The sequence below is a fragment of the Belonocnema kinseyi genome, chromosome 8, assembly GCF_010883055.1.
Source record: "Belonocnema kinseyi isolate 2016_QV_RU_SX_M_011 chromosome 8, B_treatae_v1, whole genome shotgun sequence".
In the NCBI taxonomy this organism is placed as follows: Eukaryota; Metazoa; Arthropoda; class Insecta; order Hymenoptera; family Cynipidae; genus Belonocnema; species Belonocnema kinseyi.
The window spans coordinates 30,879,619-30,897,620 of NC_046664.1; the positions used below are offsets into that span (position 1 = coordinate 30,879,619).

Below are 18,002 nucleotides of genomic sequence, written 5' to 3' on the forward strand. Positions count from 1 at the left end.
ATTTCTGCCAAAATAAAAGAATATTCCAAACAAAAAAGACGCATTTTTACAAAACAGTTGAAGCATTTGAAGATTCACCTTAAACGATTGAACTTTTTCTTGAAACAGGTCAATTTTCAACCTTAAATAGAATAGCTAAATTTGTAGTAAAAAAAATATTTTCCAACCAAATAAAACACATGTTTAACCGAACATATAAATTTTTATAATTTTGAATCAAAAAGATAAAAGGCTTTTGAATTAAAATGATCGATCAACCATAAGAATGAATTTTTAACAAAGTAGTTCCACACTCAACTAAGTAGTTGAATTTTCAACCAAAGAAGCTGAATTCTCAAAAATAGTTGCACTAGATAAATTACCATTTCAAATAGAATAATATATATTTGAGTGAAATTTTCACGGTCCATGAATGAATGAATTAGAAATTTAATATTTAGAGGTGGCGCAAGCCCCATTAATCTTAACACGTATTTCCCATAAGAAAAAAAGATGTTTTTGTAAATTTTATTCAGAATCATCAATATTAGGAGAATCGAGTTCGAAATTCACTATTTCTCTTCACAGTTAGGCACAGAATGCGAATAAAATATTACTTTTTCAAATATCACCCCCATAAGCCTGTTTTATAGGGTCCCAAAAAACCCCCATAAGTGAAAAAATGGGTTTTTCGAGTTTTTGGCGCTAATTATGATTTTGTTGCGGTTTTTTTAACGCAGATTATTTTATATATATACAAAATACTACTTTATACTGATAATCAGATTTTTATTTAAATTTTTTAAACAATTTATTATTGTTTTTAGCAACCTTCTCTTAGAAACGGGTTAGAAAGTCAAGGTTTTTTTCTGAATTTTGTATAACTTATTTTCAACGTTTCAGTTAGAGTGAGATAATAATCAATTAAAGTTAACAAAAATATTTGTTTAAACAATTTTTTATTAATTATAACAATATTCTCTTAGAATAATGCTAGAAAGTTGCGGTTCTTTCTGAAATTTACAACTTTTTGTCCACTTTTCACTTAAAGTGAAGTGATAGTTAATCCAAGTTAACAAAATAATTATTTAAACTTTTAATTATTCCATTCTTTGTTTTTGTCTCTTTTGTATAATAGCTTTTTTGATTTAATTATATTTTTTTAACATTGGGAAAAGAAAAAATATATTTTACTTAAAACAATACAATACTATTTAAAATATGATTCTCTCTAATGTTTATTTATTATTTGTTCACAACTAAAAAGATAAAGCAAAGTTAAACATTCCAGAAAAACCGCAACTTTTTAGCACTAATCTAAGAGAAGATAGCTATAAACAATGATAATTTGTCCAAACAATTATTTTTGTCAAATTAAATTAAATATTAACTAACTTCAAGTGAAAACTGGGCAAAAAGTTAAAAATTTTAAAAAAACCGGAAGTTTCTATCATTAAGCAAAGAAAATATTATTAGCAATGATAATAAATTGCTTAAACAATTATTTTGTTAACATGAATTAATTATTGCTTAACTCTAATTGAAAAGTGATAGAAAGTTAAAAATTTCAGGAAAAAACCGCAACTATGTAGTATTAATCAAGAAGAAGATAGCTATAAACATTAACAATTTATTTAAACAATTATTTTTGCTAAATTAAATTAAATAATTACTTACTTTAAGTGAAAAGTGGACAAAAAGTTGAAAATATCAGAAAAAAAACCGCAACTTTCTAGCATTATTTGAAGAGAATATTGTTATAATTAATAACAAATTGTTTAAACAATTATTTTTGTTAACTTTAATAGATTATTACCTCGCTCTAACTGAAACGTTGAAAATAAGTTGAAAAATTCAGAAAAAACGTTGACTTTCTAACCCTTTTTTAAGAGAAAGTTGCTAAAAACAATAATAAAATATTTAAACAATTTAAATAAACATCTAATTATCAGTCTAAAGTAGTATTTCATATATTTGAAACAATCTGCGTTGAAAAAACCGCAAAAAATCATAATTAGCGCCAAAAACTCGAAAAACACATTTTTTCTCTTATGGGGTTTTTTTGGGACCCTATGAAACAGACTTATGGGGGTGATATTTGAAGAGTAATATTTTATTTGCATTCTGTGACTAATTGCGAAGAGAAATGGTGAATTTCAAACTCGATTCACCTAATATTGAGAATTCTGAATAAAATTTACAAAAATGTCTTTTTCTCTTATGGGAAATACGTGTTAAATTTCATGGAGCTTGCGCTACCTCTAAATGTTATTTTAAAAAAAAATGGGTTTATTTTTTTGTGGATTCGAACAAATTTCCGGGCGTTTTGCATAAAAATTCGAAAAAAAATTTTTTGCACCACCCTAGACTGATCATTCACTGTTATTCAGTTCAAATATTTAACAGTTTGATTCAGTAACCCATTTTTAGCTATTTGAATCAGTGAAACCTTATTTATTAATATTTAGGGAGTAGGATATTTGTTAATAAATGATACAATAAATAAGATTAATAGATTCAATAAATGAAAATTTTCTGTTAATAGAAGCTGGACTTCGAAGCACCTTCTCTACCTACAGATTCGTCGATGTATATTAGAACAGCAGCTGGTATGCCCTTTGACGCAGCTAATTAATTTGACCGGTCTCGCTCTGCAGGCAGAGTTTGGAAATTACAGCGTTAATGTGAGTAAACAAATTGATTAATACTGAAACCATGTCCTTTGATACTTTTGCCGTGATCATTATTTTTTTAATATTCAGGATTTATAACAAATATTATTTTTTAATCAAATTTCCGTATAAATTCACTTTGGGTCGGTGTTGTGTAAAATTAATCAAAATTCTTTTGTTTTCCATTCGTATTTTTCAAAATCTCAACAAAAGCATCTACGATGAAAAAAATTACGCTAAGTAATAAATTATCAGAACAATCATCTTTGTTAATGAAATATCGAAGTTTGCCAAGTAATTCTAAAAGATATCTAAATGGTAAAATTCATTAATTTGACAAATTTACAGAGATTTTGAGAATGTTTTAACGGGAAAAAAATGAAAACTTGGCGAGATTATCAATAAAAAACAGAGAATTGAATTATTATTTAATTGAAATTGAATTATTTATCAAACTTCAATATTTCACAATGTTGATTTTACTGATAAATTTTTACTGGAGGGAATTTTGTTGTAACGTAGATGTTTATGGTGAGATTTCACTTATATTTTAATAAAAAATTATATTAAAATACTCGTTTTATATCAATAAAAATATTTGATAATCAACGCGATATAATGCATATAATTGGTATTAATATTAAGATCGACTGAACTTCTCAAAAATCAAATTTTGGGCATGAAAACAAAAATAACTCTAGAAATAAGTAATGAATCAAAATATTCTAAAACGATATAGTATTGAAGTTTCATCTAGTCAAATTATCCTGAAATTTTTAGATCATTTGATGAAATATTGTAGGCTACAGGTTGACTTAACTGCTAAAAAATAAAATTTCGGGCATGAAAAGTGGAATAACTCTAGATATAATAAGTGAATTAAAATTTCCTAAGAAAAGAAGCTTCGGAGCTTCACCAAGTCAATTCGTTCTAAAAATTTTAGATGAATCTACTGAATTCTGTAAGCTACAGGTCGACAGAACTTATACAGAAATAAATGCTGGGCATAAAAAGTGAAATAACTCTGGAAATAATTAATGAATAAAAATTGCTTGGAAAAATAGCATTTAAGCTTCAGCTATTCAATTTATTCTAAATTTTTTATATAAATTTATTGAATAATATAAGCTGCAGTTCGGTTGAACTACTATAAAATCGAATTTGGGGGGTAAAAACAGAAATAGTTTTAGACATAAGTAATTAATCAAACTTTCCTTAAAAAATAGCATTGGAGCATTAGAGCTGAAAAAAAAAAACTAATTTTGAGCACAAAAAGTTAGAAATAATGAAGGAAACAAAATTTTCTAAAAAAATATGAATAAAACTTTCTCTAGTTAATTTATACTAAAAATTTCAAATGATTCGTTGAACTGACCTTAAAAAAAATCGAATTTTGGGAATGAAAAGTGAAATAACTCTTGAAATAATAAATGAATTGAAATTTGGTAAAAAAGAATCATCAGAGCTTGATCTGGCCATACTATTCTAAAATTTTCAGATGAATCGGTTGAATATTGTCAACTACAGGTCGACTGAACTTTTTAAAAAATCGGATTTTGGGTATAAAAAATGAAATAACTTCCAAAATTATAAATGAATGAGATTTTGGTAAAAAAGAAGCATTTGGGCTTGATCTGGTCAATTTATTTTTAAATTTTCGGATGAATCGGTTGAATATTGTGAGCTACAGTTCGACTGAACTTTTAAAAAATTCGGATTTTGGGTATAAAAAATGAAATAACTCCAAAAATTGTAAATGAATGAAAATTTGGGTAAAAAGAAGCATTGGGGCTTGATCTGGTAAATTTATTCTAAATTTTTCGAAAGAATCTGTTGAATATTATAAGCTACAGGTTGACTGAACTTAAAAAAATGGAATTTCGGACATAAAAAGTGAAATAACTCTAAAAATAATAAATGAATAAAAATGGTTAAAAAAAGAAGCTTCAGAGCTTTATCTAGTCAATTTATTCTAAAATTGTATATGAATCGGTTGAATATTCCACCATAAACTTTAGATCGACTGAACTGCTAAACAATCGAATTTTGGGTTAGGATATGTGAAATGACAATAGAAATAATTATTGAACTTAAATTTCCTAAAAACGTGCACTGATGCTTCATATACTCAATTTATCTTTAAATTTATAGACAAATCCATTGAATATTGTCTACCAAAAGGTTTAATTTTTTACACAAACTATTATTATCGACATAAATCATAAAAAAATTAACATTCATAAATTGTGAAATTTAGTCTTTTCAATTCCTTTTTATTAGTTTTCTCATCAATGATATTAATTATAATATAACTTTTACGTACTTAAATATACAAAATAAAATCATTGAAATGTCTGAATGTTAATGAAATACATTAAAAAATAGAAAAATTTTTCGAACATTTCAAACTTTTTACTGAACTTACACTTTACAAAATTTATAAGTTACAATTTATCTAAAATAATTTTAAACCTATATATTTTTTATATATAATATATTAATATAACAAATATATAATATATAATTTTAAAGCACACATTTTTATTGATATTCAAATTACAAATTATAAAAATTATTGGTTGAAAACTTCGATGTTCATTCAGTTTCGGAATTAGAATAAGCCATGACCATATAACATATTTTTCAAGGGTTTCACCATTCGGTTTTTGAGTTTACACCTGATTACAAAACATTACCAAAGACGTCAAAAGGTTTCAAAATATTTCAACGATTTTAACATATTTAAAAGGATTTTCAACATTTTACCAAGATTTCATTGATTTCAAAGATTTAAAGAAGGCGTGTACACCAGATTTAAAATATTTTAGAATAATTTCACAAAGGTTTTTAAACTTTCAAAGGATTTAAAGGAATTCAAAGATTTCAAAAAATTTCGAAGATTGAAAACGGTTTTAAATGGTTTCAAAACATTTTAGAAGATTTGAGAAAATTTCACTCATATTTCAAATAATTCAATGATTTCAACGGATAAATAAGATTTTACAAACAAAGAGTAATAAAAATTCACAAATATTTCAAAAGATTTGACCAAGATTGCACATCCATTTCCCAAAGATTTTTAAACATTCAAAAAATTTCAAAGATTTTAAGAAGTTTATAGTAAACCAGATGACAGATATTTCGAAACATTTTACACAGATTAAAAATATTTTCATGAATATTTAATATTTAAATATTATTTAAATATATAAATATTTAAATAATTATATGAATAAAAAATATTTCGAAAAGATTTCACAAAATACTTCAAAGATTTTAGAAAATTTTCATAAATATTTCAAAGATGTTCGACTATATTTCAAAAGTTTTTAACAAATTTGAGAACTTTTCAAAAGATTTCAGTGGTTTAAAACTAAAACAAAATGTTTCAAAAACAAAGATTAAAGAAAGCTTTCACAAAGAGTTCGAAGATTTCATGAAAATAACAAAATATTACACCAAAATTTATAAATATTTTAAGGATTTTAAGCATTTCAAAAGATTTCAAAGATTTTAAAAAAATTATAGTAAAGCAGATATCGAAAATTTCAAAAGATTTGATTTGATTGATTTCAGATAAACACAGAAAGCTTCACAAAAGGCTTCACAAACAAAGATTAAAGAAAACTTTCACAAAGATTTCAAAAATTTCATCAAAATTACAAAAGATTACACAAAATTTTACAAATATTTTAAGGATTTCAAAAGATTTCAAATATTTTAAAGATTTAAAAATGTTATACTAAACAACATATCGAAGATTTTAAAAGATTTTAAACAGATTAAAGATACTTCAATGATTTCAAATGAATATAAAAGCTTTCGGAAAGACTTTCCAAAAAATTTCAAATATTTCAGAATAATTTGATAAATATATCCAAAGAATACAAGAATCCTGAAGATTTCAAAAAGGGTTCTGTACAATGCACATCAGATTTCAAATATTTCAATTATTTCAAACGATCACAAAAGGTTTCACAAATAAACATTAAAGAAACTGTCCACAAAAGTTTCAGAGATATCATAATAATTACAAAAAATTTTATCAAAATTTTACAAATATGTCAAGGATTTTAAGGATTTCAAAAGATTTAAAAAATTTTTTAAATTGTAAAAAGGTTATATAGTCAACCAGATTTCTCAAATTTCAAAAGATTTTACACAGGCTAAAGTTGTTTTAATTATTTCAAATGAATACAAAAGATTTCAGAAATATTTCATACAAGATTTCAAATATTTCAGAAAAATGTAATAAATATTTCCAAAGAATACGATAATTCCAAGCAAAAATAATTCAAAAGAATTAAAAACATTTCAATGGTTTTAAACGATTTTAAATATTTCAATGATTTCAAAAGCATTCGAAAGATTTTACAAGTATATATTTCAAAGATGTTCAACTATATTTCAAAATGTTTTAACAAATTTGAGAAGATTTCATAATATTTCAGTGGTTTCAAACTGAAAAAAATGTTTTAAAAACAACTATTAAAGAAAGCTTTCACAAATATTTCAAAGATTTCATAAAAGTCTCAAAAGATTTCAAAAGCTTTTTAAGGATTTCAATAATTTCAAACGAACACAAAAGGTTTCACAAACAAAGATTAAGGAACGCTTTCAAAAAGATTTCAAAGATTTTATAAAAATTACAAAAGATTTTATAAAAATTTCACAAATATTTCAAGGTTTTTAAAGATTTGAAGGATTTCTAATATTTTACGAAAAATTAAAAAAATTCGAAAAGTTTTTACAGAAATTTTACAAAAAATTCTAATTTTAGATTATTTCGAAGATTTCATAAAGTTTTCAAAGATTTCAAGAATTCCAAAGACGACTTATGTTCTCAACATGTTAAGAATTTGGTTATTTTTAGTTCTGCTTTTTTTTAAAATTGTTGGTCAATAAAAAATGAAATGGCTATCATTATTTGATGGTCTCTTATTTTATTGTTAATTGTATTTATTTATCGAAAAAATTTCTAACATAAGATCAAAGATTCCTTCTAAAAAACTAGCAGCCGCTAATTGTGAATTTAAGATTCTCAAAGAAATCCTCACGCCTTTTTGCATACATAAATCATTTTTAATGAATCTGTTATATCATCAGTGAATGTTACCTTACCGACAGTAGACAACCCTCCAATTAATGCAGGCGGAAAATCCACAATATCAATCAAATTAAGAATCTTCAATGGCAGAAAATGCTTAACGTCTTAATCAGACTAGACGGAAAATTATTTTTTCAAATTAAAATTAAAATTATTTTTAGAAAAAAAAGATCCTACTCCTTTTTCACTCCATTGGGAAACGCACCACAAAACTTCTGATTTCCGGTCTGGTGCTTTTCCAATTAAGCTATTAGAGGGATCAGAATAAGAACTTTTAATTCAAGAAAATAACGCTAATTTTTAGCTAGGTGTTAGTGATACAAGTAATTATTTTTAATGAATCTGCTATATCATTAGTGAATGTTACCTTACCGACAGTAGACAACCCTCCAAACAATGATGACAGAAAATTCACAATATCGATCAAGTTAAGAATCTTCAATGGCAGAAAATGCTTAACGTCTTAATCAGACTAGACGGAAAATCATTTTTTCAAATTAAAATTATTTTTAGAAAAAAAGATCCTACTCCTTTTTCACTCCATTGGGAAACGCACCACAAAACTTCTGATTTCCGGTCAGGTGCTTTTCAAATTAAGCTATTAGAGGGATCAGAATAAAAACTTTTAATTCAAGAAAATAACGCTAATTTTTAGCTAGGTGTTAATGGTACAAGTAATTATTTTTAATGAATCTGCTATATCATTAGTGAATGTTACCTTACCGACAGTAGACAACCCTCCAAACAATGAGGGCAGAAAATCTACAATATCGATCAAATTAAGAATCTTCAATGGCAGAAAATGCTTAACGTCTTAATCAGACTAGACGGAAAATCATTTTTTCAAATTAAAATTAAAATTATTTTTAGAAAAAAAGATCCTACTCCTTTTTCACTCCATTGGGAAACGCACCACAAAACTTCTGATTTCCGGTCAGGTGCTTTTCAAATTAAGCTATTAGAGGGATCAGAATAAGAACTTTTAATTCAAGAAAATAACGCTAATTTTTAGCTAGGTGTTAATGGTACAAGTAATTATTTTTAATGAATCTGCTATATCATTAGTGAATGTTACCTTACCGACAGTAGACAACCCTCCAAACAATGAAGGCAGAAAATCCACAATATCGATCAAGTTAAGAATCTTCAATAACAGAAAATGCTTAACATCTCAATCAGACTAAATAAAAAATAATTTTTTCAAATTAGAATTAAAATTATTTCTTGAAAAAATGGAGTGAAGAAGGAGTAGGATCTTTTTTTTTCAAGAAATAATTTTAAATTTAATTTGAAAAAATTATTTTCCATCTAGTCTGATTAAGACCTTAAGCATTTTCTGTTATTGAAGATTCTTAATTTGATCGATATTGTGGATTTTCTGTCATCATTGTTTGGAGGGTTGTCTACTGTCGGTAAGGTACCATTCACTGATGATATAACAGATTTATTAAAAATAATTACTTGTACCATTAACACCTGATTAAAAAATATCGTTATTTTCTTGGATTAAAAGTTCTTATTCTGATCTCTCTAATAGCTTAATTGGAAAATCACGCGACCGGAAATCAGAAGTTTTGTGGTTCGTTTCCCAGTGGAGTAAAGAAGGAGGAGGATCTTTTTTCAAGAAATAATTTTAATACATAAATCGTTTTATCAAAAACTTTAATTTTCAGGAACACGGATGTGGAGATTATTTCCTCCTGGAGCACTACATTCCCGAGTCCTTGATCCTAAATCCAGATCAGGATCAACAATATTCGGACCTGTCAAGCAACGCAGAAAATTTGAAGAGACAACTTCATCAAGCTCATCGAGAAAGACGAGGTTTGGATGCAAACAGAGCAGAAGAAATGTTCATAACTCACGCCCAAACCTTGCCAGATTATGGATCTCATTATTACATAGCAACAGCAGATGCTAAGGAATTGAGCAAACTTGTAACTCGCCAGAGGATGAGTGAAAAACGAATTTCTCCAGTGGGAAAAGTTTGCCATGAAGACATTTACGCAAAGCTAAAACGAGACTGCCCAGTGCCAGGACGGACCGAAACTTATACCGACGAGCAGAAAATAATTTTGTCGAGAAACCCTGGAATGAATGAGGATCTCTACACTTCGGTGAAAAATAGAAAAGGAAGTGTGGAAGCTGTCAATGAATCCAACAAAAATAATGACAGCACGAACAAATCAAAAAATACTGAAAGCAGTGTCTGGCTGGCTATTCATGGCGAGGGCTTAAAGCTTTTTGAAAGAGGAGGTGGTCGATTTAGGGAAAGAAAGGAGCTGGCAAGGTTCCAGTGGAAGGATATTCAAACATTGAGCTACAGCAAATCCTGCCTCGTCATATATACCAAAATTAATGGCAAACGATGCAAATTCAAATTGAGAATGGATTACAGAAAGTGAGTTTTTATTTTATCAGGCCGTACTTAAATCACGAAACGGATTATAGACCCACTCTGAGACCCCTCTCCCCTTTTGTAAGAAACAGTAAAAAATATTTCTTACCACCCCCCCCCCTCTTATTTTACGTAATTTTCAGTTTCGATAAATGTTTTGCTAGTTATTGCTAGTAGAATTAGGCAGGGTCTCCAATAAATTCATTTTGAATATTTCTTGATTTTTTCTTGACTAATTTTTCATTCTCTTTGATCATTAATATTCAAATCCCAGAATTTTAATCTTGCAATATTTTTAACGTAGAATATTTTATAAATGGAATAAAACAGGATTTCAGATATAAATTGAAAATTTGCAAATTTATTGTTTTATTTTCATTAAAGATGAAAATCTATTATACTATTATACTATTAAAGATGAATTTTTAACAAAATACTTGAAAGCATTCATCTACATTTTTGTTTAAAATTTAAATATTTTGTTAAATATGTCTCTTTTTGGCTTGAAAATTGAACTATTTTGTAGAAAATGCGCTTTTTTGGGCCGAAAATTTCACAATTTGATACAAAACTTAACAATTTGGTAAAAAAATTCAACAATATAGTGAAATAATTCAACTATTTACTTGTCATTTAAGCTACTTTGTTTATAATTCATATATTTAGTTAAAGATTCATATCTTTAGTTGAAAATTACATTTTTTATTAGAACGATTTTGTTCAAAATGATTTTTTTTAAACTTGAAATTCAACTGTTCTAAACGTTTATTGCGAAATTAATCAGGTTTATTTTTGAATTCAATTATTTGATTGAAAACGTTCGTTTTTTTAGGGGTAAAATTGAACTATCTTCGATTTAAAATAAAAATCTTTTCTTGGTTGAAATAACACCTATAACATCTTTTGTTGAAAATTCTTATTTTTAGGTTAAAAATTCTACTCCTTGGTTGAAAGATGAATTACTTTCTTAATTATTAATTTTTTTTTGGTTAAAGATTATTGATAATTCATCTCCTGATTTCAAATTAACTTTTCTAAATGTTAATTTATCATCTTTATTCTTGTTGGAAAGTTCATCCTTTTGCTTATAAATTCAACAATTTGGTAGAAAATAAACTATTTATTTGAAAGTTGAACTACTTTGTGAATTTTTTTTTAGTTCAAGATTCATCATTAAAGTTCAGAATTTTTTTTTCTTATAGAACAACTTTGTAGATTTTTTAAAAATCTCTTTGTAACATGAAAATTTAACTTTCTGATTCAAAACTTAACTGCTTGGTTGAAAATGATATTTTTTTTTACACAAATTTATATTTTCGAATTGAAAATTAAACTATATTGTGGAAAATACGTTTTTTATTGAAAATAATTTATTTTTAAATTATAGCCTATTTCATTTTTTGTTAAAAACGGATCTAGCATAGTTGAAAAAAAATATTATTTGTTTAAAAATGTATGTAATTTGTTTAAAAAATGTCTTTTCTGATAGAAAATAAATCTTCATGGTTAAAAATTTCACCTAGCTTGGTTATGGATTCAACAACATTTTCGAAAATTCTTCTTTTTTTTATTTAACTATTATGTTGAAAATTAGTTTCTTTTTTGGCCGAGAATTAACTTTTTTGACTGAAAATTTAAGTATTTGATTATTTTTCTATTTTGAACTAAATAGTTTGGAATATTTTTTAAAAGTTGAACTTCTTTTAAAAAAATGTTTTATTCAAAATTAAATTATTAACAAACAAATTAACTTTTTGGTAGAAAATTTAACTGCTTGGTTGAAAACTACCCTTTTTTTGTTGAAAAATCATATTTTTGGTCTGAAAATTAAACTGCTTTATAGAAAATTCGTTTTTAAAAATAAAAAATGAATTTTTTAAATACAAATTTAACCAATTCCATCTGTTTTTCAAATAAATTGTTGTTTTTTGTTTAAAAAATCGTCCGTTTTGGTAGAAAATTACTTTTTTGATTGAAAATTGAACTGTTCATTAAAAATTTGTATATTTTGTTGATAGTTCGTCTTTTTAGCAGAAAATTAATCGTCTTGGCTCAAAAGTAATTATTTTTAATAATTAAACAATTCAATTATTCGGTTATAATTCAACTGGTTTGGTTAAAAATGCAACTATTTTTTCGAAAATGTGTATTTTTTAGATCAATTCAACTGCTTTTTGATTGAAAATGAAAATTGTTCTTTGTTAAAATATAAATTACATGCTTAGTTAAAATTAAACTCGTTTGTTGGACATAGAACTAATTTCATAAACAAAAAAATTTTTCTATAGAAATAATAATTTAAATTGAAAATTCATTTCTTTTTCTTAATGTAACTATTTTGTTCAAAATGGATATATTTTAGTATAAAAATTAAATAATTTTCTTGAAAATTTATGTAATTTCTTCGAAAAATGTTTCTTTTGGTAGAAAACTAATCTTTTTGCTTGAATATTTAAATATTCAATCAAAAATTTATTTGCTTTATTCCAAAATTAGGCAGGGTCTGAGAACTTCATTTTCAAAATTCTTTGATTTTTCCTTGACTAATTTTTCAATTTTCTTAATCCTTAATATTCAAATACCAGAGTAACAAAATATTTCATTTAATTTTTTATACACGTAATAAAACAGTATTTCAGATACAAATTAAAAATTTTATAATGTATTTTTAACAAAAAAGTTTATGTTCTACTATAAAAGATGATTTTTTAAACAAAATACTTGAATTTTCAACCTAAAAAGATAAATTCTCAACAAAGAAGTGTCACGGTTTATATTTCTATTAAAAAAGATGAAATCTATACAACAAACAATTTTACAACCTTTATTGAAAATACGAATTTTCTCTACAAGAATCGAATTTTAAAACCAAAACATGACTTTTTAGTAAAAAATTAATAAATTTTCACGAGACTGACGCATTTTTACTGAAGAAAAATTAAATTTCAAACCAAGATTTTTTTTATGAAAAAACGAGAATTTTCAATCCAAAAAGACGAATTTTTAACCAAAAAGAATGAATTTTTAACAAAATAGATGAATTCTCTACTAAATGGAATTTTTAATAAGAAACGACAAATTAAGAAAATTTGAACTACCATTCAGAAAAGATTTCACTTCTCTTTTCAATACCAAAATATTAAATTTATACAAAAAGTAAATATGATACAAAATAGTTAAATTTTCAACAAAATAGCAAAATTAACAACCAAAAAGTATGATTTTTCATCTAAAATTGTTGAATTTTCAACTAGTTGCATTTTTATCCCAGAAATATGTATGTTCTACTAAAACAGTTGAATTTTAAAATCAAAAAGACCAATTTTTAAAAAAGAGTTAAATTTCCAACCGAACAGTTGCATTTTTATTCAAGAAAGATGATATTTATTCGAGAAGAACGAATTATAAATCAACTTTAAAGAATAGTTACATTTTTATCCAAAGAAAATTGCAGTTAATTTTCTGCTAAATAGTAGAGTTTTTAACCAAAATGTATAACTTTTCAACAATATTGTTAAATTATTAACCAAACAGTTGCATTTTTGTCCATAAAAATTATACTGAAACTGGTGAATTTTTAAATCAAAAAGATAAATTTGTGAAAAAAATAGTTTAGTTTTCATCCGAAAAGATTTCAATTGACTGTTCAACACAAAAATAGGAATTTTAAACAAAAAGTACATTTGCTGCGAAATAGTTTAATTTTTAACAAAACAATTTCATTTTTCCAAGAAAGATTCAATATTTATACTGAAAAAGATGAACTTTTCTGTCAAATTTTCAAACCTGATAATAAAATGTATAACTAAAAAGATAATCTTTAGAAGAAAGTTTTGGACAATTTACCGTAACGAATCGTATCGAAATAACTAAATTTTGAACATTATAGTTGAATTTTCAACCTAAAAATACAAATTCCCAACAAAAAAAGGTCATAGTTTATGTTTCAATTAAAAAAGATGAAACTTGTACCAAAAAATTATTTTAAAAATAAAAAGATGAATTGTCAAGAAATAAAGATTTTTTAATCAAAAAATAAATCAAAAAATAAATCAAAGATTATCTTAATTGTTGAACCTTCAAGCGAAAAAATGAATTTTCTTTAGAAAATGTGAATATTCAAACAAAAATCTGACTTTCATAAAAAATTTATTTTTCACAAAACAGAAGTATTTTTACGCAACAAGCATGAAATGTCTAAGCAAGAAAATTATTTTTGTACTAAAAAAGTAGAATTTTCAACTAAAAAAGATGAATCTTAGAAATGGAAAAGTTACATTTTCAGTTAAAAAATTAATTTTAAACCAAAAAAAGGTTTTTCGAATAAACAGTTAAATTTGCAACCAAAACACATAAGCGTTAAATCAACAAAATAACTTTTTAATAATATAGTTTAAATTTTTTCCAAAGTAGTTGAATTATCAATTAAAAAGACTATTTTTAATAAAATAGTTAAACTTTCGACCAAACAGATGAATTTTCAAATAAAAATATAAATCTTTAGGAAAAAAATGATTTCGTAACAAAGTGATTCAGCCAAATCTTTCAAACAAAATAGTTGAATACTCAAGCAAAGCAGAATAATTTTTAACCAAAAATAGTTTAACCAAAAAGGATAACTTTTTAACAAAATTCTTGAATTTTCTACCAAATAGTTGCATTTTTATCCAAAAAGATTAGATTTCTCTTAAAACAAATGAATTTTAGTTTTATTTAAATCGAAAAAATAATTGAATTGTAATTCAAAAAGGTTCAATATTAAAATATGCTTTTTTTTTAAACAAAAAATAAGTTTCTAGGTGAAAAATTGAATTTCTAATCTAAAAAAAAAACAGATTTTTAACCGAAAAATATGAGCTTTTAACAATATTCTTAAATTCTCTACCAAATAGTTTAATTTTTATTTTTAAAAAGTTGACATTTCTCTTAAAACAGATAAATATTTATTTTTGAAAACTATTTAAATTTTCATCAAAAAAAGATTCCAGTTAACTTTTTAAAATCAAAATATGAATTTTTTAACAAAAAATAAGTTTCTGCGAAAAAAATTGAATTTTTAATCCAAAAAGACGAATTTTGTTCAACCGAAAGGATGATTCCAAGTCTTTCAAATAAAATAGTTGAATACCCAAGCAAAAAAGAATAATTTTTAAGCAAAAAGTTTGGTCTTCATTTAAAAAACATGATATTTCTACTAAAGAGGATGCATTTTTTAATAAAAAAGATCAATTTAAAAAAAATAGTTGAATTTTCTGTTAAAAAGATTTCACTTGACTTTTCACGATCAAAATATGAGTTTTTCAACACAAAATAGGTTTCTACGAAAAAATTGAATTTTCAATCCAAAATGAAGAATTTTTTAACGAAAAACTATTACTTTTTAAACAAATTCTTGAATTCTCTACCAGATAATTAAATTTTTATCTCAAAAAAGGTGAATTTTCTCTTAAAAAAGATGAATTTTCATTTTTTTAAATCATCTAAATAGTTAAATTTTATCCAAAAAAGATTTCAGTTGACTTTTCAAGATGCAAAAATGAATTTTTTCAACAACAAAAAAAGTTCCTACGAAAAAAAATTGAAACTTTAATCCAAAAAGTCGAATTTTGTTCAACCAAAAAAGGATTAATTCTTAAGAAAATAGTTGAATTGTCTACCAAATAGTTGCATTTTTCATTTTATTAAAGAAAGATGTCATTTGTACTAACAAAGATGAATTTTAAAGAAAAAACGGAAAAGTTTTTTTTTAGTTGAACTTTCATCCAGAAAAGATTTCACTTCTCTTTTTAACGCCAAAATGTTAAATTTTAACAAAAAGTAAATTTTCTGCCAAAATTTTTAATTAAAAAAAAAATAAATAAATTTCAACCAAAAAGTTGCATTTTATTCAAGAAAGATCAAATATCTGCTAAAGCAGGTGAATTTTAAAATAAGAAAGACAAACTTTCAAAAAAGAAGTACAATTTTACACCGAGCAGTTGCATTTTTATTCAAGAAAGATGAAATTTCTTTTAAACAGATGAATTGAAAAAAAATCTTTAAAAAATAGTTAAATTTGTATTTAAATAAAATTCCAATTCTTCTTGAATTCCCAAAATAAAAATTGTAAACAATAATTACTTTTTTGCTAAATTGTCGAATATAAAAAAAAAAGAAAAAAAAACTGAAATTTCTCTTCGAACAGAAGATTTTTTATTGTAAAAAGATAAAAATGTTAAATTAAAAAAAATTTACTACGAACAAAATTTAATTCAATGTTGAAGATTTACAATTAAAGATTCTTTAATTTTAACAATTTGCAGTTTGAATTTTTCAATTTTAAAAATGTATAATTAAAAATTCTTAAATTATGATGATTCTGAAGATCAAAAGTCAAAAGTTTTCAATTATAAATCTTCCAAATGAATGAATATTCAAATGTAAATTATCAAAATTACAGAATCTATAAATATTTTAAAGATAAGTATTTTGGAACAATTTTTAAATAGTTCCATTTTGAAGGTGTACAGTGGAAAATTCTTCAATTTCCACGATTTGTAATTTAAAATTCTTTAGTTTATCCAGATTTATTACTTTAGAATTTTTATAGTTTCAAATGTATTTTTTTTTCGAATATGTAGTTTAATTTTGAAGATTAAAAACGAAAAATGTATCCATTTTTAAGATGTGCAATAACAATATTTCATTTTTAATACATATAATATAAAATGCTGCAATTTTAAGTGCTTTTATTGAAATAATTTAATTTTTAAGGTTTAAAATTCAAGATTGCTCCATTTTTTAACATTGGAAATTGAAATTGATGTAATGTGATCGAGTTTACATTAAAAATTTTTCAATTCTGAACAGTAAAACAAACAGCCTTAATTTATTTTTGAGAAATTCTATAAATTTCTTACATGTGCAACAAATCTATGCTTATTCAAAAAAGGCCTGAAAATATTTGAATAGGTTCAAAAGAAAAAAAGATGGGTTGCATAATTTCTGGATGGCCCCACGAAGATATTATAGATTATAATTAAATTTTATTATTTAATTCAAAAACGAATTTCTATAAACTAGGTCAAGAATTTCACCTTATAAATTTGCTTTGAAAAGAAGATAGATTGCTGACTCCAACTAAGAGAAAAACTTTACCTCCTCATTCTTCCGAGAAAACAAAGTTGCTTCAGAAAATAAGAAAGATCCTAAGCAAACAGTCTACCAATGTTTACAGAAGGTTGCCTCAGTACATCTACTTTCTTTGTATAGTAGGTGGCTCGTATCAAGATTTAAACTAAAACTTTTGACCTGATAAATGACCATCTTGACCTATAAATTGAGCGACGGTCAATTCCGCTCCAGCTACCTGTGTACATTTCCCCCACTACGCGGCTTCCCCTCACTTACCCGAACTGCTGCCGCCCAGCCAATCAGAAATAAAATAGGAATAGAATATTGTTTTAATTTAGCAGTTGGTAGTTTTTAAAAATAATATTCAAATTACGTCAATTATAGTAATTACTACGATATGTTATTCGACTTAAAAAATTGATAATTAAATGGTCATTCTAGTAACTACTCCTGAAAATAAGACATTTTTGTGAATTTTTTATGAGATTGTAAAATGATTTGATGAAACAAATCAATCCTTTTTTCGACCGTTGATACCATTGTTACCTGAGTTGATGATGGTTTAAAATAGTCAAACAGATCAAATTTCAGTCAAAAAAACATAAAATTTAAGTCAATTATTTTTAAAAACAAATTAATTAAAATTTAGTCATTTTAGAAGTCACAAAAAAAAACTGAGACTTCAATCGATTAGACTACATTTTTTAAAATATAGTACGAGAAAACAAATTAG

General features: G+C 24.8%; 1 protein-coding gene across 1 annotated transcript in view; it reads left to right on the top strand.

Moving 5' to 3' along the window:
• LOC117179003 overlaps nt 1–18,002 on the top strand; it is a 107,342-nt gene that overhangs the window by 46,697 nt on the left and 42,643 nt on the right. Inside the window, exons 7-8 of the mRNA XM_033370613.1 lie at nt 2,525–2,663; nt 9,432–10,159. Coding sequence (XP_033226504.1) covers nt 2,525–2,663; nt 9,432–10,159 — 867 coding nt within the window. The remainder of the gene's footprint in view (nt 1–2,524; nt 2,664–9,431; nt 10,160–18,002) is intronic.